Source organism: Talpa occidentalis, unplaced genomic scaffold (assembly GCF_014898055.3).
Source record: "Talpa occidentalis isolate TD23 unplaced genomic scaffold, MPIMG_talOcc4v2.1 talOcc4.13, whole genome shotgun sequence".
Lineage (NCBI taxonomy): Eukaryota > Metazoa > Chordata > Mammalia > Eulipotyphla > Talpidae > Talpa > Talpa occidentalis.
The window spans coordinates 84,666,227-84,692,393 of NW_023601322.1; the positions used below are offsets into that span (position 1 = coordinate 84,666,227).

At 33.8% G+C, this 26,167-nt stretch overlaps 1 protein-coding gene across 2 annotated transcripts in view; it reads right to left on the reverse strand.

Annotated features, from left to right (window-relative positions):
* Positions 1 to 26,167, reverse strand: part of DMXL1 (Dmx like 1) — a 122,513-nt gene that overhangs the window by 64,751 nt on the left and 31,595 nt on the right. For both annotated transcript variants that reach the window (XM_037509473.2, XM_037509474.2), the window contains 16 exons: positions 24,951 to 25,163; positions 22,445 to 22,695; positions 21,649 to 22,333; positions 21,437 to 21,558; positions 17,936 to 18,025; positions 17,756 to 17,855; positions 15,602 to 15,721; positions 15,110 to 15,328; positions 11,286 to 12,977; positions 9,991 to 10,098; positions 8,631 to 8,800; positions 8,140 to 8,237; positions 7,015 to 7,180; positions 5,723 to 5,984; positions 3,432 to 4,507; positions 2,793 to 2,984 (listed from right to left, as the gene is read on the reverse strand). In XM_037509473.2, the coding sequence (XP_037365370.1) occupies positions 2,793 to 2,984; positions 3,432 to 4,507; positions 5,723 to 5,984; positions 7,015 to 7,180; positions 8,140 to 8,237; positions 8,631 to 8,800; positions 9,991 to 10,098; positions 11,286 to 12,977; positions 15,110 to 15,328; positions 15,602 to 15,721; positions 17,756 to 17,855; positions 17,936 to 18,025; positions 21,437 to 21,558; positions 21,649 to 22,333; positions 22,445 to 22,695; positions 24,951 to 25,163 (5,564 nt within the window). The remainder of the gene's footprint in view (positions 1 to 2,792; positions 2,985 to 3,431; positions 4,508 to 5,722; positions 5,985 to 7,014; positions 7,181 to 8,139; positions 8,238 to 8,630; positions 8,801 to 9,990; positions 10,099 to 11,285; positions 12,978 to 15,109; positions 15,329 to 15,601; positions 15,722 to 17,755; positions 17,856 to 17,935; positions 18,026 to 21,436; positions 21,559 to 21,648; positions 22,334 to 22,444; positions 22,696 to 24,950; positions 25,164 to 26,167) is intronic.

A 26,167-nucleotide genomic window follows, 5' to 3' on the forward strand; every position in this document is an offset into this window, starting at 1 on the left:
AAAAACTTAGTCATTATTTAATCAGCATTTTTTTTAACAAATGAAAAACCTTTGCCCTTAATAACTAGTATTTCTTTTTTTCCTTAACACTCATTTATGTCTAAATAGGTCACTCATTATAATAGGACAATTAAAGGAAAAAAACCTGAAGTCTTTGGTAGAAATTATAAACATGCTTCTGCTATCTAATTTCTATTTCAACAGCTAATGGAAAACAGATAGCTCTTCATACATGTGGCATGTATTAGAAGCAAATCTCCAAGACAACCTGCTTCATTCTCAATAAAAATCTGAAGATGCCCAGCCTGATAAATGACAGTTCACCTATGAAGAGGTTATTAAAGAATAACAGAAACAATTTGAAAAGAATGACTATTGAGAGAAAGGAGAGGTATGAAAGCAACTGAAAGGTGAACATTTGTATTGACAAAAAGGCTCTAAATATAGCATGACAAGAGCAACGAGAGAAGTAAATCTGAGAATGAAGAAATTTGACTTAAGAAAACAGACTAGACTAAAATATTAAAAGATTACATTCTTGACCTGATGATGTATGAGTCTTTTATGCAAATAAAAGATGTTATATGAAATAAAATCAATGATATAATCATATTAATGAAATAGCAAATGTCATACAAATGATAGCAAAAATGAAGACAGCATTTTCCAGTTTCTCCAATCAACAGGGATAGACTATTTCTCCACTGAATCTGGGTTGGGCTCTGACTTACTTTGACCAAGAGGACACAGTAAATGATGTGTGAGTTCTGAACCTAGTACTTAAGGTCTTACAAACTCAACTCTTGGTGCTTTTTGAATCTCTGCAATAATTGTGTAAAATGATTAATTATATGATTATAATGGTTAATTTTATGTGTCAGCCTGTCTGGGCCAAGGGGTGTATAGATACTTCATCAAACATGATTCTGGATTTAGGTGTTTGGGTGATTATGAATGAGATCAGCATTTGAGTTGCAGAGTATATTAAGCAGATTGTCCTCTCTGATGTGAGTAGGCCTCATCCAATCAATTGAAGACCTGAACAGAACAAAAAGGCTGAGTTTGTAGAAACTTCTGTCTGACTTCTTGTCTTCTTCCTTGTGAGTTATTTAGCTGAGCACAATCCCTTCCAGCTCCACCCATATTGCCACAAATGGCATGAGTTTTATTTTTTGATCACTGAGTAGTATTCCATTTGTGTGTGTGTGTGTATGTGTGTACATACACACACAAAAAAAACATCTTCTTGATCCATTCATTTGCTTTGGGGCATTGTGGTGTGCAAGTTTGTTTTTGTGTTCTCTGGGTAGAGTCCTAGCAGCGAAATCACTGATCACATGGTAAATCCATTTTTAGTGTTTTGAGAAACTCCACACAGCTTTCAGAGTGACTGGACCAATTTACATTCCCACCAGCAGTGTAAGAGGGTTCCTTTTACTACATTTTTGCCAGCATTTATTGTCTCTGATTTTTTTTGTATGGTCCATTCTCACAGGTGTGGTATATCACTGTGGTTTTGATTTGCCTTTCCCTGATAATAAGCTGGTACTACATCAAACTAAAAAGCTTCTGTACAGCGAAAGAAAACAGCAATCAAAACAGACACCCTACTGAATGGGGGAAAACATTTGCACACCATAGAACTGATAAGGGAATGATATCAGAGATCTACAAAGAGCTTACACAACAGAACAAAAACACAATAAACCAATCAAAAAATGAGCAGAAGAGCTAAAAAGACACTTCTCCAAAGAAGAAATAGTAATGTTCAACATCACCCATTATCAGAGAATATTGTTTTTTGGCTTGCCTTTACACTGGAACTGAAACATAGCTCTTCTTGTGGCTAAAGTTTGCCAACTACCAGAAAGGCAATCATAGATCATCCAGAATCCAGTCAACTAACCAGCTGATGAAAAACTAATGGAAGTTTCCAGCGATCAGCCCAAGCTGGCCCGACCAGGACTAATGAGCCAACCCACAGCATCATAAGCAAAACAAATGATGATTATTTTAAGTGACTAATGTTTCAGGGTAGTTCTTGAACAGCAAAAGCTATGATTAAAGTTAAATATGGAACAGAGCTGGTTGACACGAGCACAATCTGAAGGAAATTTACTTCCTCATAATAGGAAATATGATGTAGGTGGTAGATACAGATAGAGTGAGGATTGATAGGAAGACAATATGGTTCACTAGATAACTGTATGACTAGTTATATATCAGAATAACCTGAAGAACTTCTGAAAAACAGAAATTCCTGGAAGTGATTCTCACAGATTGATTCAGTAAGTTTGGAGTGAATTTAGGAATCCAAACTTTTAATAAGTACTTCAGGTGATTTTGCTGTAGCTGGCTTATGACTTAACACTTAGCCTAGAGAAATAATGGGGGAATGTGGAAGATTTACATTATCCTTAAAATACGTAAGGAAGACAAACATTTTATTGGTACATTTATACCAAAATATTAAGCTTAGATCTCTAGAAAACAAATACCTTTTTCGCTAGGTATACCTACAAAGGAAATACTCATATATCTGCATACATACTTACTAGTTCCATCTTAATAAATATAATAAACAAGACAAAATAAACTACATTATGATTAAAATTTGAAGCATCAGTAACACAAGTAAAATGATTTTGGCCTACAATCATAAGTTTTCTAATATTATATAAATCATCGCTACAGTCTGATGTCTAAAATTGTTCATAAAAAGACTTAACAACTATCTTTTAGCTTTATCATTGAATATGGAGAAATTAAAAGACTGAAACTGGAATACTTACTTTGTTACTCTGGATATCAGGATGGGGTGGTGAATCGAAGTTTATTATGGCATGTAGAATATCATGTGTTAGATTACTAAGGTGCAATAACGGATTGGCAACTACTGTTTTGGCACTGGCTGTACAAGCAAAAAGGAGGGGTACTGAGGTTTGCTCGGAAAGAGGGCTTGAAAATACTGGCTCGGATGTTTCCTTAAAAACAAATGGGAAAAAATGTTAATCAACTATTTGTAGTTATAATTCAATACTTAATTAAGTAGCTTGGGGATCTTCATGAAAAACTTCAAAACAAAAACTAAAAGCATCATAGAAACAATTATAAAGATAGAAAGGATCAGAGAGTTCAACATTTATCAATTACATTGAGAAATGATGAAATAATACTCTCTCATCATAAAGAGAAGTTCATCACCTCACAAAACAGTGATATAAGATCATGGAGTATGCGTGTAGCAGACCTTAGGGTCTAAAATCAAACAGTCCTTTAACCACAGGACATATACAACTCTAACACTCATAACATGAAGCACTATTCAAAAAAAAAGGATCGTTCTTCAAAGCAAGCACAACAAAGAAAATCAAGAATTGCAATATTTAAAAACAAAGTAGTATCAAAAACTATTTCATATATGTACATACCTGCTGAGATTCTTGTAAAAGCAAAATCAATTCCATTCTCACAGATGCAAGACCCCCACCATGGGACCCATGAAGTACACAGTAGCTCAGAAACATTCTTAAGAGTGACTGGTATTTTAAAAGCCATTGTCGTTTTTCTTGAAAATTTTCTTTCAGTTGTTTCACTTTTGTTTGGTGAGGTAATTCTCCAACATCTTCATTTAATCCAAATTCATCTCCATTTTCACCCAATGCTGACTGTAATTCTTCACCATTTGAACAATAGTCACAAGTCCTCTGAAGAGCTATCACTTCTTTTTCAAGCCAGTGGTATAGTTGGTAACGCAACTTTCCACCATCTATTTCATAGCCAGTAGACAAAGTACGAAGCTCTACAGTGAGAATCTTTAAACATGCTCTAAATTTTAGCTGAACAGCAATTATATCTTCTGATGGACTTAAAATGTCATTTTCATCTAGCGTGCTGAGAGACTCTGTATAATTAGAACTCATTTCTTCCACAGTTTTACCTATGTTTCTTTGTGAAAGTTTTAGTTCTTTCCTTGAAACAGGGAGATCCTCATTTTCTTCTTCATCACTGTCCCACTTTAGTTCTAAAGAGTCATCCTGAAATACAACACTTGGTTGGCTCCAGTCAAAAGAAAGAGTGGAGTTTGATTGTTTCTCTGAGGAACCCTCTGAAGAAGAGCCAAAACCATTGATTACTGATTGTGACCAATCAATAGCAGAAGACTTATCTTCCCTTGCATCCAATTTTAATGGTGAAGAAGGTGAAAGCTCTTGACTGGTATTCAGAAAACTAGATGTTTTACAAAAAGGCTTTGTTTTCTTGATGACTTTTGGCATCTTTGATAATACTTCTAAAGCCAACATGGGGCAGCCAGCTTTTAAATGAGCACTGGCAGCAGTAAAAAATAATCTTCTTTCACTTAAATTAATTGTCCCTGCCAGCCCGCTTTTTCCTGTTAAAGTCATGTGTGAGGATCCAAAATGACGCCTCAGCAAGAGAGGATGTGTTCGTAGATAATTGTAGAAATTAAAAACTGCAGGATTACAAGCTGACATGGTGACTTGATCTGAAAGTAAATTCACTTTATAAGACAAAAAAAATCTTCAACAGTTGTGTTGTAGTACTTTTTCTCTACTATGGTACCTTTATATACCTAGTTTTTAACATTTTATTAACAGACCACACTAAAACATAGCACTGAATAGACAAGAACACATTTATAACTAAAGTGTTCTAACACACTAAGAAAAAACAGTTATGCTGATTTCATATGTCTAAGGTGATAATTCAAAATAACTTAAAATATCCACATATACAATTTTAGTCTTTTTCTACTTTTTCTCAGTCTGCTTTGCTAGATTTTCCTCATTTGCTCTACTTTTCAATGTCAAGAGTAGCCTAGAGCCTCCCTGGTGGCACAGTTAAGCGCAGCGCTGTGAAGCTGACTGCAGCCTCTACAGTGCAGGTTCAATCCCGCCCGGCCCGGGAGATACCCACATGGCATGGCAGACCTCTCCTGTCTCACCCACTGCTCCCCCCAGCAGTGTATTTCAGTCAATCTGCCTGTTCTGGTCCCCGCTCTGTCTCTGATGAATCCTCTCACCCTCCCACACGTCTGCCTGTACCCTGGTTCTTGTATACATGAATAAATTAAAAAAAAAAAATCTTTAAAAAAGAGAGCATCCTAGAGTTCAGTGCTTGACCTCTTTTGTATCTGAACCTCTGGTTGAACACTTACAATCTCCTGGCTTTACATATAATCTATATGCTGATAACTTGCACATCTCTTATTTCTGGTACTAACTTCACCCTGTAAATGTAGACAATTATGTCCAATAGCCTACAGTATAGTTCTATTTACTTGTACACACTCGTGCCTCAGGGCCTTTTTAGTATGCACTTGGCCTAAAACCACTTTTTACCTAGATATCTACTTTGATCACTTGCTCATTTTAATTAGGTCTCTGCTCAAAGGTCATCTTATCAGAAAAGTCTTCTCAATCTAAACAACTCCCCAAAATTGACTTCTACTCCTCCACTGCTTAAGCTAAACAACCCAAGAGTTATTTTTGGGATCTGGAATGCAGTTACCACTGATTTATACAGTAAATTTTTTATCATTCCTGGACTCAAAAAATAACATATCAATTCATACCAAACAGAAAAATTCTACTTTCGTAAAGTGGAGGAAACCTATACCCTTAGCATCCAAGAGTGTGCTCTGCACCCAGTAAGTACTAATAAAACTCTTAATCATCAACATTTCGGAATTGCAACTTACCGCTATCCTCTCTAACAGGTTGTTTTATTAATGTTTCCAGCGCACTACTATAATCTTCCAAAATCCAATATGCCATACTCCGAAGAAAAGGATCATAATGCATATTTATGTTCAATGAATTGAGTTCACTGACAGGAGAATCAATTCCCAAAACTCTTTTACGTAAAACAGATTTATATGTTGCAGATGTATCAAATTCAGATTCATAAAGTCTTGCTATTACAAGAGCCAACTGAATGTCATTCAGTTTCTCAAGACAAACCTTAAAAAAATTTCAAATATTTATGAATAAGCAGGAATATCTTTCATTTTAAGGTGAACTCAACTGACTCATTAAAAAATGAAATTAGGGAATCAATAAACAAAACATACACTACTTGCTTTTACAAACCAACTTTACAACATGTATGTTAATACTGGCAAATTACCCACTAGTACTAAATATGTATTTGAAAAAAGAATTAACCTAAGGAGATGATACTGAGTACTTCTTAATAGCATCAATTCCAATGACTTATTTTGCTTTATTCTTGAATTTTCACTCTTCCCCATACACAAAGCAGTTTTTCCAAACTAAAATTTGTTTGAATCATTTGTATGAAACTGAGGGAAAGGCAACTTCAGAAACAAATTCCATAAACCTAAAGTCTACTGAGAAATAATCAGTTAAAAATTTGCTAATTTTCATTAAATAAGAGCCAAATATAAGTTCAAATATTTCAAATACAGGACACACTTTTCGAATCTGTTCATTAAAATATGCTTAAGAATCAGATCAACTACCTGTCTCTACCCACCAAAACAACCTGGATAATCTTAATTCTTCAAAAAATTCTTAACTAATGCTAAATGACAAAATTTTAAATACTAGTATAAAATATCATCAGTTACTTCAGGTATTTACCTTTTGTGCTATTTTCATTATATTTGAGTTGAATTAAAAAAAGTATTTAATTCCTAGGTAATCTTAAAAACACGGCCATACTATTTTTATAAAAGTATTACTCAGGGCCTCCTCTGGTGGTGCAGCGGTTGAGCACTGGGCTGCAAAGCTGCCCGCAGCCTCTGTAGCGCCGGTTCAATACCCAGCCGCCAGCGAGGGTCCTACATGGCACACATACCTCTCCTGTCGCACCCCGCTGCTCCCCTCAGCAGTGTATTTTATCAGTCCGCCTGTTCTGTTCCCTGCTCTGGCTCTGGTGAATTCTCTCACCCTCCCGCGCTTCTGACTGTACCCAGTGCTTGCATAAAATAAATAAATCTTTAGAAGGAAAAAAAGTATTATTCATTACCTCAATTGCATCTCTGAGGCAACCAGCTAAAAGAAAAAAAGCAGCAGAATGTTCAAATCTCTGTTTGCCTAACAAAGAAAAAGCATTTTTTAAAGCTGCTTTACGCCATCGCTCATCGTCAAAATTGTGCCCAAAAAACTGTGTCATCTTTGTATCTTTTTGGGATCTGCAAAAACAAAACAAAACAAAAAAACTGTACGAAAATTCTGGAACACAATGTTTTTATATGAGAACCAATTTTATAGTTATTCACATAAAAATTAGACCCAAAAGAAATATTTTCCAGTTCAAAAATTACTAGACATCTGCTTCTCTTGTATACAGTAAGATCAGGTAAACATTATCTTATACATCTCAGAAGTTATTGACAAAAATTCTCTCAAACTACAAAGCAAACTGCATTAGTAGAACTGAGAGAAATTATTATTTGTGTGAAATTACTTTTAAATTCACGTAAGATACATCACTTTTATAAACTTCTAGCTACTTTGCAATGAAATCTCATCAACCACCTTTAACCCTGCTGCCTACCTCAGGGTAAATTTGATGATCAAAATATAAGGAATTTGTCTGATTCAAAACAATCGTGAAAGATTCATCTCTTAAAAAAACTGATTTGGTAACATGATTTGCCCCTAAGGTTGTTGTTCACACAGTTCAGTTCTCCTGGAACTGAAGCCCAAACAAATGGTAAACTATTTACAGTAAATCAAGTTCACCAAGTCTCACTGAGGACAAGTGAAGGAGAAAAATTCCAGGTAACCCTAGCTCAGGAATGGAGTCAGGACCCAGAGGAAGAGCATAGTGTGGAGGGATAGCTTGCTCCTGATCCAAATGCCACCAATTTTATTTACTTCACACTCACGATACTTATTTCTGATTTGATTGTTGGAAAAACAAGCAAAAAATGTTTTTCTAACTAATAAACCTAAAAACAAACTGAAGTGACCTTATCAAGATTGCCCTCCTCCAGAACAAATCTGTGCTTCTTCCTTATGAAATTTCTCCTTAAATGTAACAATAATGAATGATCCATATGAATCACACTAGCAAAAGCAATAATTTTAAATCATATACTTACTTCTTACGGAAAGATTTTCATTTTGAAGCATTTTTATCACCTACCTATATAATCCCCAAATCACAGCTTTCTTTTTCATTGCGAGGTAAAAAATGGCAGCATCTAAAGGATCATTTTTTCTATGAAAGGCTGCTTTGGCTACCTATAATGAGAAAATATTGGTCAAAATTTAGCAGAAACAGTTTTTTAAGTGAACAAATAATTTCCCTCCAATACAAGACTAGCACAGATTATATAACCACTGAACATTAACTTTTTAAAAATATGTATTTGATCATATATATATTTATTTTATAATTGCTGAAGTAATTTTTTATATGTAATATTTTATAAAATTAAGACATATATTACTAAATAAACATGCTACCTGACAATTGAAGTATTAAAATAGAAATGTTTAAACTATATTACATATTTTGACACAAAAAGACTATTTAAAAGTATATTTAAAAAAAAAACAACAAAATAAATATGGAATACTATTTAAAGAAACTTCCAAAATACATTATTTTTTACACCAAAATAAAACACTTACCTTTTCCATGCATTTGCGTAAAATTCTGTTATTCCGGACCCACCACCCCACACCCATAGCTCTTAGTTCAGACCAAGTGGGATCATCTTTTTGCATTGCTGGCAACATGTTTAACAGTTCTTCTTCTGCTACTGAGTGAAAGGCCCAGGCAAAATGACTAGTAGACAGACCTGAAAAAACATCAAAAATAATGTTTATAAGAACTATAACCAAGACTGTAAGATGATTATCAGAAATGTGAGCTCTATATTTGCAATAACCTGTCTAAACTTTGAGACTCACAGCACACTATAATTAAATGGTCATGCTGGAGGGAATACGGGTTTGTTTTTGGTTTTTTTTTTTTTTTTATTCTCCAAACAACTCCACCCCTTTAGTATTTTCTACAATGAGCATATACTCTCTAATATTAAAATTCTTTTTGAAAGGTTAAAGAAAATAACTATGAGCAGTGCCACTATACTGAGAATTCTTGTTCTTTAGCTATCATTCACCATCTTTTCTTAGAAAATGAGAAATACTTAAAGCATTATTCTGTACTGATAAAATTACTCTTTAGAGCTAATTCTCACTTTCCTTTGATCAGCAATTGATCTGCAGATTTAATTCCGTGGAATTAAAAGAGCATCAACAGACACCACAGCTTAGTGGATGGAATATAGCACTGCAAAGACTCCAGAAGCAGAATGTCTACACTGAATTCTAGTTCAATCCCTCGCTAACTATATAATTTTAGGCAAGTAATTCTACTTGAACTTCCTTGACACTCAATCACTAAGTATCATGTCTTGCTTATGTTCTCTAAAGGGATATTTCTATTTCAATCCTAAATATTAGTATCTAAAATGCTAATAAACTAATATCTGAAATACACATTAATGTTAGCAATAGCTTCAGATGTGCAGCAATTTTTACTTTGAATGTTCCATAGCCATTTTTTAATTTTAAACAATTAAAAATTGAATATGTAATATTTCTATAACAAAAATATTACTCAAATTTTGGGGAAAAACTGAATGAAGATAAATGTCAAAAAGAAAATGTAAATAAGAGATGAAAGAGAATGAAACATTATTAACTGGCCTTTAGTACATCATGTATTTAAAAATGTAACACAGACTATCCAACTCCCTAATAACCACTCTTCATTAATTTTTACCACCTAACAAAATAATTTTAGTATCTCCGAAGGGAAGAGCATTCAGAAGAAACAAGCATTTTTTAAAAATAAATTAAGGAAACTTAAAATGTGCCATATTTGTTGTCATTACGATGTCTGGGCAAAAAACAAAACTAAATTATCAGGCCTCTCTTCTTCTAATTGCCTCACTTCCTTCTAATAGATTTCTACCAAAAGCACCTTGGTGAAGAAGTTGAGCTCGATAAGCTGGAAGGGAAGTTGTAAGAAAAGTATGTAGTCGAACAGCCAGAAGAAATTTTAATCCACATTCATCAAGCGTTTCTCCACCTGTAAAAAACAGGGGGAAAGTATTTACTTATTTTTATTTATAAAACCAAAACATCTCACTAGCAAAACACAAATAAATATGAACAACCCTGGCAAGTAACACATACCACAGCACCAAATACAGGGAAATAATATTCTGAAATGACAAAAGCTATCAAATTTAAATATTATTTAATATTTCTTTTCCTATACAACTGTATATTACAGAAAAATGCAATATAGTTAAAAATTGGAAAAAGAATGAATTGACTGACTCGAGGTCCTTGATTTTTCTGTAATCTGACCTCATATGCACTGAATCATTTTTAAGTTAAAATATGACTAAATTCTAAAATAGTTTGAACTTCACTGTGCTATATTACAGTATTTTCCATAATGGTTCAATTCATATGTCCATCTCAGTATCTGTTACTAACATTAGAAAAAATGATTTACATGCTAGAAGGACATGATTTTATATACGTATAAAATAAATAAAACAAATTATTAAAAAAATACATCTGCTAGCAGTAACTCTTAAGGTAAAAGTAATGACCCAATTGGTTTTTCCTTAAATTTTTAACTTTTTCCCTTTTTTTCCCTTGAACTATCCCAAACTTCCCTTTCAAGCATAGTTTAACAGAAACATCCCACTACTTGGTGCATAAGGCTGGAATTGTTAATGTCAGATTAGTGTGAATTCTGCATTCATATTTGTTCAGGTTCAGGAGTAAGAAGGAAATGCTCTCTGAGTGAGGAAAAGGCCTGAGTTTATGTTTATTTTGTTACTCAAGGAAGGAGTATATATTAACACTCATTAAATATAAAGCACAATATTTATAAAAATCAAGCCATAATTGTTTATAGTGGGATATTACAACATAAGAAAAAATAATGCAGAAAGAAACGTTTATTTTCAAGTATCTAAAACATCCAAGAAACTCTAAAAGGTTTGGTTGGATCTTTACAATTTTATTAAGCAATTAGATAAAAATGGCTGGCATAATAATTGTGTCTTTTCTCAGGGTTCTGTTATTATGGGATAAGGAGTATATATTAATGTTAAAACCACTGTGAAAACACCAGTGCTGATTTAAAAAACCTTCCAGGGCATCATGTTTTAGAAAATTACTTAAGACTATTTTCTGTGTAAATAAGTAAAAATATTATCAGTTTTCCCTCTAATACTCTACTCAACTTAGTTTTACCTTGGCTTCTATCTCTGCTTTCTCCAATGTCAGTGCTGGTAGTTGCAACTGTATCTGCTAAGGCCATCAAAGACATCTGTTCCATTCGGCTGAGTCCTGGTAAACTAGAATGAAGTAAGTGACCAGAAAGTACCTGAGCATGCTCAGGACCAAAGTAAGTTGGACTGTATAGTGAAAGGTCGATAACCTTGGGCTTTGTATTTTCTTCATCTATCTCTAACACATCACTATCAGATGTTAAAGCTGGGATTTCAAAAAGGTCATCATAACTTTCTTTTGACAACTTGTTTGAGTTGTTTGAGGTACTCTGATTACTAGATTTCTCCAAAGATGCGTGAAGATTACAGCTGTCATCATCTGCTGCAAGTAAGGCATATAAAGGAAGTGGAGGGACAGAATCTATTTCTGTGTAATCTGTGTTTTCACTCTTGTTGAATGCCTGGGGGTCTCTGGTAGTGCTGCCACTAGCACTGATGGTCAGAGACCTCAGGCGGCGCTCATGATTGGATTCAGCTTCATTCAGAGCCACAATTTCTCCAGCAATGCACTTGACGAGATGTGACAAGATGGCTTTTGCTCGCCGAACTTTGCCAAGATCCATGAGTTCCAAAAGTTGCAAAGGATGGTACTGAGGTAAAGTTGGAGAAAGTGCGTGAGCTGCTTCAAAAAGACCTGAATCTTCCATATCCACAGAAGGATCAAATGCAGTTTTCTTTCCACAGATTTTCTGTGCAAGACTGGTCATGGATCGAGTCAGTGTTTTCTTGGGTGGATGTAATCCAGAACTTGATGAATTACTCTGTTTTATTAAGCTTATTATCGATGGAGTACTCCCACTGTATGAATCTGTTGTAAGCGGTTCTTGTTGAGAAGATGGCTGCCACTGGGAATATACATGCATTTCACAATCCATTCCTACTACAAGGATGCCATCCCGGACCCATGATAAAGAAACAGGAAAAGGTGGAGAGCCTTCTACAGATGAAACTAAGTCCACACTTCGTAAAAGTATAAACTTAGAAAGAGGCACAACTTTAGTACTCTCCCAGAGAGGAAAAGCGAGTCCTTCCTTACCAGTCTGTTCTTGTACCTTGCCAGCCAGGGGTCCATACATAAAAAGTTTTGATCCAATTCCTATCGTCAGGATGTGAGAACCATCTTCTCTAGACATCCAATCTAAGTGAACTAAATGCTTTGTGTTTGATGTGATACTCTCTTTACTGGATAAATATACCTCTTGTTTATTATAAGTCACTAAATTGCTATCAATACTAATGCCAGAATCCAATACTGTGTTTAACTCATCTAAATGAATTGTCTGTTCAAGAATCCAACAAGAACCTCCAGTAGATTCACATTCAAAAATACTTACATGCATTACAAAGTCCTGAGAAGATCTACCACTAGACGCAAGCTGCTTATATGCTACTGCTAAACGATTTGTATGTGCACAGCTAACTTCTATAGGCCTGCCAGGTACAGCTATACTACTATTGCTCTGTAGTCCATCTTCAATAAGTAATGGCCATTCTTCCCAAATATACACAAGATCCATTTTTTCATTCTTTGATATGGCAGATTCTCCATTTGTTACTCTGCATCTCCAGAATCTTACTTTCTCATCTGAGCATGAAGTTACCAATAAATATGGAGCACTGCATATGGGATATATGGAAGAAGAACTCAGATGTCCTAAAATAAAAGAAGCAATTAAAAAATGTCAAATTTGGCAAAATATTTCTGCTTTAATGTGTTATAGGTATTAGTCTTTTCTCTGAACTATTCTTAACATGAACTATTCTTAACATGAGTTTGTATCAGTAAGATCGGCAAGAAGCTTTTAATGACACCAAACAGGGGTGTGTGTGTGTGTATGTAATATAACCAATTCTTACTAGTGCTGAAAGAGAACTTAGATAATTTACTTCAACAGGTAAGGATCCTTGAACAAATGTATTAAGTATCTCATGCCTAAAACAAACAGACTTTTCTAAGGCAGATTTAGAAAACCTGAATTCTAGTCCTGACTCTCAACACAGCATTCTTTTCACAACTTTTTGATACTTTTATGTATTATTATGAATCTCATTTAATGGTATCAGTATATTTTTTAAATGTGTAAACACCCTTTGGTTTCTTCTCTTTAATGTTTTTCAATATAATTTTGTGAATGATACACATAAATGGAACCTTCTCAACTGAGGTATTTTTGATGTAACTCATGTTGAGAAGACTCCTATGTGGAATACAATGTTTCCTTGGGCTTCATATTAGTTATAAACTCTTAATTTCCTAAACCAGGAGTCAGCAATTTTTTTGCAAGGTGATAATAACTATTTTAGGCTTTACTTACCATCGGATGTCTGCTATAAGTACTGAATTTTGCCATAGTAGGACTAAAGCAGTCATAAACAAAAGTAAACAAATAGGTATGGTACTTTTCCATTCAAACATATTTACAAATAAGTGTAGGGGCCCATAGTTCACCAACTATTAAACATATACTATTGATTATAATACAGAAGTGTTATATAGAACATTATCTTATTTAAAAAGCATATTTCAATATAATTATAATTGTTCATTTTTCTATTCCTTAAGAAATATAGCATTTCCAAAGGCCACACTCAGCATTGCCCATTAGTTTCTCTGAGCTGCACAGAAAACAAAAAGAGCATACTCTTCCCAACAGTCTTGATTAAAAAAAAATAAATTTTGAAGACTGGGGGAAAAACTTTTACCATAAGTTATAGCTTTTGTCAAATAAATTTCTTTTTGCCATAGAACTTGTTTTCTTCTTTCAAACTCAACATGGGTCAACATTAGATAAGAGCACTTTTTTTTAGAAATATCTTCAGTTTCTCTTCTATTTACCCTATTATCTTAATAGGAGTTCAGTCATGAAGATCATACTGTTCAAAGGGTAACAGCTCTTAAAACTGTGTTAATGTACAAGTCACTCTTTTCAAATATTGATTTCCTTACACTGATGACTCTTTCATAAAATTAAACCAAAAAGTAGAAAGCAAAAGTTGTCACAACATAGATAATATACCCACTCCTACTAATGTCACCACTTGGAAAGACTAAGTACCTGATAACAACATGGCAAGAAGAAAAGCATTCCAAGTAATCAGTCAAAAGAATAAATATGTAAATGACAGAGTAGTAGAAAACATGAAACTATGACTATGAAAAAGAATGTTGTGATTAAAAACGTGAATTTTTTTATTTCTTAAAATAGTGCTTCTTGGTTTTTTGTGTGTAACAGAATCACCTGAAAGGCTGTTAGAACAGAGTTGGGTCCCACCCCAGAGTTAGTGATTCAGTAAATCTAGGGGATAGCCCAAGAGTTTTTTATTTCTAATAAGTTTCAAGGTAATGCTGATGCTGCTGGCCTGAGGAACCTACATTCTGAAAATCGCTTCCCTAGGATAAGGATGAAAATATGGATATTAGGAACCACATACTCAGATTCTATAGAGCACACGCCTCTACAGTTACTACCAGTATTATCAAAGTTGGCAAGTAAAATACAATCTTGTCACTATCTCTGTCCTAGAATCATTCACTCTGTTTTCACAAAAAGATAATTTTGTTTTAAATTTGTTTTAAAAATCAACATTTAAGATTAGAACTGGCTGAGAAATGTCAGCATGATCTGAAAACATAAATATAAGTTTTCAATTTACGGTACTTAACCACAGTTTCATTTCCCCTTTCATTTGAATTTAAAAAGAGGTAGTGGTACCTATATTTAAATACTTAGAAAATATTTGTGGATTACCAACTTTCATTAGTCTCTTTTCACAAAATTTACAAACCTGCTGATGGCTTAACACTTATTATCTCAACTCCTTCTGGCAAATCCAATTCTTGACTATAAACCATTTCTGAAGACAGAGTCAACTTGCTGGTACTCTGGAGATTTGCTCTACAAGCCTGATACTTATGCGAAAATGGAGATAAGATCTTTTCTGGAGAAGAAGGATGTTCTTGTGGCTGCCAAACTGCTCCAGATACTTTTGTATCCACTTTTTCATCTACAAAACATAAGGAAAAAAGCAAACTATAGAGAGCCAAATAAACATTACAACTGTTATATTTTATAATCCAAAATGTTCCTATCAAAGATAAAAAATGAAAAAATCAAGGATTCCCTAGAGCAATGAAATCAAAGATTTTGCTTTTTAATTAACTAAATAAAAACTATAATTAACACCACTCAATAAGAACAACCTTAAAAATGTGCATTGAACTAGTCATATAGAATTTAATCCAAAACTTCACAAATTTTTTTTTTTAGAAAGACTCACCCAATGAAACAGGAACAGACTTTAAATGTAAATTCCACATTTGTAATAATGAATGGTTATCTTCAGTACACTCTATTACAATAAGGTAGAATTTTTCAGAAAATCCATTAGGTGAGCTACCTGCAGTTATAATGACAGTTTTCACTATTAACAAGGATAAATGAGACAATTTATTAAATACACCAAGTTAACGGAATTTAAAAAAAATTCTGGCTGAGAGTTTCATATATAAAGTAGATTAAAAACATAATTAACTTCTTTAAAGCACAAATTTCTATTAACTTGAAATTTTAAGTTATATATATGCTGTGCTTAAATTTCATTTTTTAATTGAACTGAAAAATTTTATTTTGAAGTGAATTAAAAAAAAATCACACTGTATAGTCACCACTATCACATTGTTCACATTGATTAGATTACATTAAAGAAATTTATATATAGGCAGGAATTACATGATACTTTAAATAAATCATGGCTTAAAATCATGATGAAAACTGTGCTATGAAACATTTTTTAAGCAGTAAGTTTCATAATGGAATGACCTTTTCATAATAATTATCTAAGGACCAAAATATAAGTATTCATTATATAATATAGACTTCAAGAACATTTTTCACTGTCAAAGTTGCATAATTTGAGTAGCATACAAGTTGCTCAAAATAAACTGAAAAAATGCTTTATCAAAAATAAAATCAATCGTTCATTACTGCCTGAAAATAAAGTATTTTTTAAAATGATATATTTTAAATTCAATATTCTTATTTATAAGCTAAGCTTCATCATGTAAAAAATAATGTACAGAATAATACATTATAAAAACTATATAAAACATAGACCATACAAAGAAATCAGAGAGCATTTATAATAAGAGTGCAATGATTCTTTCTTTTACGTTTTCATAGGAAAAAAGTTTCAAAGGAAAACCACAAAAGACAACCATAAAGACTTTAAATTATATTAAGGTAAGATACTCAATGAAAAGGTAACTCTGATAATGTGCCTGGGTGAGTCAGGCATTTAAACTACAATTAAGAAGAAGGGAAGCATAACAGATGATAACAAAAGAAAAGAACAGTAATCAATATATTTCTGAGAATTTTACTCATTAGAAAGAATGTCCCAATAATGAAAATAACCACTAAAGATTTCTCTTCTTAACAGAACAAAATAGGATGAAACCGAGATGCATACAAGAGTAATTTTTTTTAAGTTTTAATTTAAAGAGACTTTGATCATTAACCATATTAAGTCTTATTAATATTTTATATAAAAAGAGAAAACAAAAAACAATTTGTTCATATTGAACCTGACATGTTTATTTCCCATCTTCTGAATTCTTCCATCATTATGAATAGATGTTACAAAAGCACTAAACATTTTTGCACAATTCATGAGTTCTCAGGGAAAATGTCAGAAGACTGAAAGCAGTGGTAAGAAATTAGACATTTGACAAAAAACCATAGAAGTGGAAAAATCTCTCAAAGGAGAAAAACAATGAAAAAAATGAAAACAATATTCAAGACAAAAAAATAATACAAAACAAATACAGAATGTAATTATTAATAATTATTTGAAGCTTCAATAAGTGACTTTTAAAGCAATAACCATATACTATATAGTTGCTTTAAATTAGGAAAGTTGTTTTTGGCTCTGTAATTGAAACTGATAACCAAGAGATTTTTAGCTTCATTTTGCTGATTATGCAAAATACAGTTAATACTAAAATAATTTAATATAAATTTTAAAATTTAATACAATTTTTAATCTTTTAATTATAAAAGTAATAATAAAGTCTTTAAATTAGAACTTGAAGTTTTAAGTTACTGCTTTAAATTATGTTTAGAAAAGTTGAGATGCCCATATATACAAACTGTTTTGTTCAGGGAAGATCCCAACTATACAAAGAGCACTTACCATTAAAGACAAACATTTTTTTATGCTTTCTAAAAAACATAACGAAAGAACACCTTTAATTTGCTCATGACTATTTTCTGGTTATAAATAAAAAGATACCAGTATTTATGGTAAAGTATACCACAAACTTACATCGAAAAATTTTAACTTCAGATGATATAAAAACATTATTTAAAATTTCTTTATTAAATATCTAACACTGAACACAGTATTTTTCTTAATAAAAATTTTTTTCATTACCTGTATCAGACATTTTATCTTTTCCCAGACTTTTCCTCTCAAGGTTATTCAAAATGATTTCTTCTTGAAAAACATGAAGCAGCTGTGTTTTTCTGCCTTGCTGAAAATAAATAAATATCAACATAAGTTGACATAAATATTACCCACCTGCCACTAAGTGACCAGAAAAATAACACTTACAAGTTTGGTAATGGGATCTAATGCGATGATACATCCTGGTCTGGCTGTTGACTGTTGACTCACGATGTTAAACACTTCACCAACATATTTCTGTTTGTAAAAAACAAAACAAAACAAGGATATCGCCTGTATCAATTTAAAAAATTAGTAATAACAAGGTGAAATTTCAGGCATAATAGATAAATAATAATTAAGCTTAAATGTGGTTAAATAAGTTCATAAGTTCTTTTCACTATAAGCATTCTAGGATTTTGCCTTAAAAGGAAATGCACAGAAATGAGTAAGAGTCACAGCTCAGTTGGTACAGAGAAAAAAAAAGGCAACACTTGGTAATTGTTGGGGGGAAGGGGGTAAAGTATTTTATATTCATCAGTGTGAAGGACTGGTTTCTAGCTCCCTTGCCTAACTAAAATGGCAGCAGCTGAAGATGACTTACTATTGTGAAGCTCTTCAAAACCAAGAAGCAGCTCTGGATGAGGCAGAAGTAGCGCCTAAACCTATTGGTTCTCAGATATTCAAGGATAAGCAGTCCAAGGAATTAGAGCTTTTACAGAGCAATGACAAAATGCTACTGAAACTCAACTTGTTCAGGCAAAATGAGGATTTGGAAGAGGTTGCTTCCACTGACATGAAGTGCCAGATAGTGCCAGCATTTCATGGCGTTCTGAGCATAAAACTGTCAAGTCCAGCAAGTGTATAGATCATTTGCAGAGAATACTTTTTAAGCGACTCAACTCAGCAGTCCCAAACCAAGAGCAACTCAGCTGAAAATAACACAGCTAGTTCTTCCATGAACTATCCATCCCAGTCTCGTTGCCATGGCATCTCAAAGACAGATTAAATAGAGAGATACAAGAAAAGAGGTGGAATATGGGTTGTGTGCACTGAAATCTGCTTTTGAAAGTGGTGAAGCACATGAAGAGAGTGTTCATGAGTATTACCTCCACCTTTGACAGTAGATTGGTATCAGCTTGGAAGAGACTGGGACCAGGGGATAAAGATCCTGACAGCAGCATCAACTTCTCACTCATCTCAAATAGAACAGGCCTCCAAAAAAACCCTTTGTTCTCACTGGGAACACAACCCAAATCAAAGTGGCTGGAGCTGGTTATTTAAGCATGGCATCTATGATCTTGAATAACCAGTAAGATCAGCATTGGAAATATGGAGCATTAATCTATCATGAATAGCTGAAAACAGTAGCTCAAGAATGAAGGAGGAAAAAGGATGGGGAGGAAAAACTACAGAGCTCAGGAGTGGGATGACTCAAACACCCATGATAGGGGCTATGACAATCAACAGAAAATAAGTTAGTTTTCCTTAAAGACAGGACTATAGGGGTGAACACCTCCCTGATAAGGACAGTTGTGCATCTTATTCCTGCTTTAGCTGTGCACATGAAAGCAAAGAAGTTTAACCTTGCCTTGCATTCAATAGTGTTAATTTTTTTTAAAAAAGGTGATTTTAATCTCACAAATGTTCTGTGATGAGGCTTAATTTTGATGTACTAAGGATGGAGCTAAATAAATAAGCTGACATTTTGTTTATGTATGCTGATTTCTTGAGCCAAGTCCATGTTGTTACATTCAATCTTCATACTTGATCTATAATAATCAGATCCTGATAATCACTCTTTCCTCCTAGCAATAACTTTTTTCATTTGACTTGTTATGCACCACACTCACTACACTTACAACAGTGGAATGTCCCAGGTTTCAATCCTTTCATCATTTTTATTTTCAACTAGTCTCTATCTCAGTGATCTTATCCGGCCTCACAACCAAAAATTTATATGATGTTGACCTCCCTCTAAACTGCAGAAACTAGTTCACAGAATCTCTTCACTATCAACAGGCATCTCAAAATCAACATGTCAAAAACCAGGTTCTCAAGTCCTCTTGCTCCTCACAACCAACTCCTTATGTATTCTTCTAATTCTCAACTCCAGGCAAATACACACATATGCAGTCACAAACCCTAGAAGTCATCCTCTTTTTCTCACACCAATCCTGTATCTGGCCAAATATTGACTATTCAATGTGCAAAACACATCCAGATTTGAACAGTTCTTATTTCCTTTATGGCAACTAGTTGCTACCATTCTAAGGCCACTAACCCTTCTGAAAAACTGAACAGCTTCCTCAATTGGGTTGTCTGACTCCATATTTGCTTTCTGTGTCTAACCTACACAGCAACAAGAGTGATCCTTTTAAATCCTAAGTCAAATCGTATCACTCTAATTCTCTTTCTTTGTTATTCAGAGTAAAATCCAAAGTTATCACAATAATCTATACAGCTTTATATAATCTGGCCAGGCTAACTTTCTGTCTTTATCCCTAGTTACTCGTCACCTCACTTACCCTGCTCCAGTCACAATGGCCTTTTTGCAATTCCTTTACATACTGAACACTCTGTTCTCAGGGTCTCTGCACTGGCTTTTCCTCTTTCTAGACTACTTTTCCTCTAAATATCCACATAGCTCATTCCATCTTCCTCGGGTCTTTACTCAAATAGTACTTTATCATATATAACCTTAACTAGCATGGTACTTGCCACTCACTACTACTTCTGCAACACTGTTCTGCTCCATAGTAATTTATCAATACAGTCTAACCTTTTTTCCTAAGGTGTTTCACCTGTTCAGAACACCTTAGAATATCTGTTCTGTGATACAGACTGGTCTGTTTTATTCACATCTTAATTCCTAGTACTTAAAAAAAATCCTGAAAAATATAAGATCCTCAATATCCATCTTTCTACTCTAACATTATATATGTGTTTTTGAAAAACCTTGTATTCTACTACAACAACCATACATTAAAAATAACTTAGGGGGAATAGGGGTTTGGAGCAGACAACTGCCATCTATGCAATTCTGCAACCAAAGTACCATCAAAAACATTACCAGGTAGTTGAAGAGATTGCTTAAATCTCCTGAACAGGAACTTATATGGCTAAAGGTTACATACGGGACTAGTTTAAATACTGAAACCAAGAGTGGAAATACTGGCTTGGTGGAGGTGCCCAAACAATGCAGACGGTGGGTGGGTAATAGTTCAGCACAGGAAGAAACGCCAACTGTCATACATGAATGTTTTGCAATGGTGTTGAAAGGTCTCTGACTATACTGAAACTGCTTTTCATTTTCTTGTTTAAGATTAAAATACTACTCCTTTTATTCCAGTTCCCTTGCCTAGAAAAAAACTGCAAACAAATAAACATAACTTCCACATTCTACTGCCAGTAGTCCCCATTTATCAATGAGCAAAGAAGTATTTCAGAAAAACATCGTAGGGCTCAAGACTGTAATTTTGGAATGAATGAAAGAAATGGTCTCTTTAAAAGCGCTTACTATCCCTATAAGGGTTCAAAACAAGTATGAAAAAACCTAGAAAAAAATACACTTATATATCATAATTCTAGAATATGCCTAATAAGTGTAAATTAAGTATCTAAAGACAGCATTTTATATAGTTACACATTTAAAAGCCATTAACTTACAGATATTTCAGGATTGGAAAGCTCACACAGAAGTTTCTTGGCATCAATAACTGCTTCATATAATCTCAGATATTGCCCATCACTTGCTACAAAGCATGCACTAGGAGAGTTGCAATATGCACCTAGAAAATATTACAAACACTTAAAATTTAACCCTTAAGTGATAATGTAAAAAAATCTAAAGTTGTTGAATGAAGAGCATTAATACTCACCTAGACAATAACTTGGTATAAGTGTGGGTAGCCACGCCACATTGGAAAATGCAGACACATGAAGAGAATTAATCCGGGCAAGCTCAGAAACACCTCCAGAAAAAGACAATGGCCCAACTGGATCAACCCTCCAAAGAATAAGTTCACTATAAACTGCATTTGGATCCTGAAATGCCACATCAACGGTGCTTTTATTCTGTTGTACCGAAGAACATTCCTCAATATTTACAGCATCATAAGGTTGCTTTTGGTTATTCACATCTGGTGTCCTTAATGCATTATGGTGTGATGTTGTCAGCAATAATGGTAACACTGAGTGGCAAGCTAAGTCATTAAGATGAAAACGATGACCACAATATCTGGATTTGTGGGAAATACTGAGAACTGTAGAAAAAGCGGACTCCTCAGCAAAACTGACCAGCCACTGATTCAGAGAGCCATCAGCGTGTTTTGAAATCATCATAACATTAGGGGTAAAAATACTTAATTTTAAACTGTTAGTTGATTTACTATGACCAGAAGAAATAAGCATTGATGTGGAACGTGTGAGGCCAGAAGGTTTTTGTTTGCCTTGCTGAATAGCCAAGTCAACATTCTTGGTACAGGCATACATCACTATGCTTTTACAAAGAGAATTTGCATCCCCTGTGGGGAAAGCTACAGGAATTCTGGAAACAAAGGACACCTAGAATTAAGAAAATATGCTTTAGAATACATGAAATTATAATAAAAGGTATCATCAAGAATACCCACATTTAACAAGAAGTAGGTCTCTAGAAATCACAATTAACAGTACCTGTACTTGACGAAACATACCAGGCTGGTATTCATCCAGCCAATCCACATGCCAAACCAGTAAAGAACCATCCATGGGATGAATGCTGAATAGCATGTCTGCATTTTTACTCCATTCAGACAGAAGTACTTCAATTTGATGATCAATGGCAGCTGATGGCAATGGCACAAAACCTGAATTTGGTACCATTTTATCACTGCCCATCTCCTTCTTTTCATGACTTATTTTCAGATCATCACTATTATCCATTTCTATAAACAAAAAGGTTCATGAATAAGTAATATAATGAAGCTTTTACTATAAATTAATAAGTATCAAATGTATTCAAAACAAAAAAATTAATAGTATCTTATAAACCAAAACCATGCTTCCCTTTAAAGGAAGGAAACTTTACTCTAGGAAACTCAGTAATCATGAGGCCTATGGGACCAAGTCAGAGGATTACTGGTACCAGGACTAATACTGGGCTGGAAAATAGGTTAACTGTTTTCTAAATCCAGATGTCCCACAACTACCTAAAGAGGAGACAGACATACTTCTCTGGACCTTAGTTTTGTTCATGGTAAAATAAGGGAGTTGGAACTGTAGTTATTATTATGGGTTGAATTTTTTAAATATATTATTGGAATGTTATTTGTATTTTCTTCATAAGGATACCAGAATTAGGGCCTCCCCAGTGGCACAGCAGGTTGAGCGCCACGCTGTGAAGCTGTCCACAGCCTCTGCAGTGTGGGTTTGATTCCTGGCCAGCCAGGGAGAAACCCACGTGGTGTGGCAGACCTCTCCTGTCTTGCCCGCTGCTCCCCTCAGCTGTGAATTTCAATCTGTCTGCCTGTTCTGCTCCCCGCTCTGTCTCTGGTGAATTCTCTCACCCTCCCGTGCCTCTGACTGTACCCCAGTTCTTGTATAAATAAATCTTAAAAAAAAGAAATATTATATCCTTTGAAAAAATACCAGAATTACAAAAACCTGAGTCTAGCAAACTTCTAGGTGTATATAACTAAAATCAAATCTTAAAGATACTATTTTAAAAGAATATACTAATAATTTCCAATTTCCAGATTTCCATCACACATATATAATTAAAAATAAACTGAAAAGCCAACCTATTAATACAAAATATGCTGACTCTGACATCCACTTCAAAATTACTGGTTCCTGTCTCTGGCTAGAAACAAAACCTTTCTTAAAAAATATGCTTACAAAAAGTTTGACTGTTTACCAGATTTGAAAAATTAGTGAAGACATACAAATCATTAAAAAAAGGAAAACTCAACAGAAAATTAGGCAAAGGTCACAAATCGGCAAAACACACAAGTGCCAAAATAAAAATGATGTTTATGCTGTTCAATTTGTCTCAGAAAATGCCAAGCAAAACAAAATTTCATTTTCCATATATCAACTAGCATCAAAATAATATAATGAAAAGATCTAGTATGGTCAAGAAAGTGAAAAAAGTTTATCTAGATATGCATAGAGTCATATAAACCAGTAAAACATTTCTAGGGGGATAATTTAGCAGAAGTTACTGAAAATGGACATGTCTACACTCAGGTAATTCTATATCTAGGAAGCTATGTTATTGAAAAACTCATACAAAGATGAAAAATGTATCATTACCATCACTAATATAGTGATAAACAATTTAAATCAATGTAAATGTCTATCAGTAGAGAAGATACTAATTTTCTTTTGAGATGGCAGTATATTCAGAAACTGTTAAAAATAATGAGATGGAAAAGTATCCATTACTGAATTTAGAACCAAATCACAGGACACTATTGCTGTTTTAAAATGTACACCTTAAAATAAATTAAAAAATTCTTGTATACATGAGTCTAGAAAAGAGTAAGTCTGGAAGGACACTCATCAAACAATAAGAAAACTTCATATTTGTCTGTAATGCTGGATCTATTTTTAATGAGCATGTACAATCTCCTAATTAAAACAAAACTTTAAAAAAATGAAAACATCTATGAACTACTTAGCTTTCTTTAGCAGAGAAGACCAGCTGCTCACCTCAAATACATGCTTCTCCATCCTCAGCACAGAGTATCTACCCAGTCAGGGACTACCTGGACTCTGAGACTAGTTCCTGCTAGTGAAATGAGAGTTGACGTGATATGTGCCAATTACAAATCAAAGTTGACAGTCATCATTTCTCCTTTCTCCCTCTCCCCCTGACTGAGACTGAATGCAAAGGAAGCTAAGTCACTAGTTCATGCTTCTCCTACACTGCCAGCCCACAGACAGTCCTTTAAGTAGCATGGTCTCAGGGACTAATAGAAAGATTAGCATGGAGAATCTCAAGTCACTTTAATTACCATATGGAAGAAAGTCACCTGGAAGAGGAACATCTACACTGATTAATGAGCTAATCCAAATGTATATTATGCCATTGTAGCTGTAAAGTTTATTTCTAACAGTAGCTAGTGTTATCCTAAAACAAAAATCTTTGCACTTCAGAACAAAGCTTTACATATTTTACCATTATTTTAAAGTTTACCTTCATCGGATTTTATATCTGCCTGATTTGAGTCTTCTACACTGGCCTCAGAAGATGGTTGTTCAAAGCTTTTTCTAAGTTGCTGTAAAAAGACTTCCATGGACAAAGTAAAATGCAACTCTTTATTGTTTAGCCAGTGTACCACAAAAGGTCCACTCTTTTCTTCATTTTCACCTAGACTTAGAGATGTAATAGAAGGAAGAAGTGGAATATCTATAAAGAACAATAAAAAAAATGCAATTGAAATTTCTATTATTCTAGCTTACAAAATATCCAGGTCTCATATTTATTACTGACTGCTACATTTACCTTTAAACCCCTAAAATGTATATTTTATCTAACTTCTATGATCTTCAATATAATGTTTGCCAAGATTATTAGTGATAACAGATTTAAATGTAAATTTAATATATCATTAAGGAGATAAAATATATATATATTCCTGGTTCATAATTTATATACACATATATTTAAGCAGAAACATAACCATAACTTGTAAACATGCCAGTAGGAAAGTATCTTTATACACAAATTTTCATATCAAATATTTTAATCTGATCTATGAAAAATGCCATCTTCATTAAGTCAAAGGAAGTAATGATATATTTATCTCAATAGCACAACTTCAGTTTTTACTTAACATAATGACATATTCACTAGTTTACTGACCTACCCACCTAATTCTAAGATAATACAAAGATAATTCTAAGATAATTCAAGATTTAAGTTGGAAGGTATCAAACTAAGGTAACCTTCTCATACACAAAAAAGTCAGTCGAGACAAATCAATTGAAGTAAAAAAAATTTTTTCTTGGTATTTTACTTCTGATGTAATTGCTAGAACAACTATGCTGAAAGCAAATTCACAGTAAATTATGGTGTGGTAATGGAAGGAAACTTTTTTGATAGCGATAAGAATCTAGTATATATAGAGGTAAAAATTTAAAGCTATACCCCTGAATCTTGCAAAGAAAAAGAAAGAAAAATTATTAACTAACAAAACAATATAAAACAAATGTTTAAGATTATGAAAATCAGGGCCTCCCTGGTGGCGCAAGGGGTTAAGACGCAACCTATGAAGCTAACCACAGCCACAGCAGCACGCGCTTGATCCCTGGCCAAGGAGCAACCCATATGGCGCAGCAGACCTCTCCTGACTTGCCCGCTGCTCCTCTCAGCAGTGTATTTCAGTGAATCTGCCTGTTCTGTTCCCCACT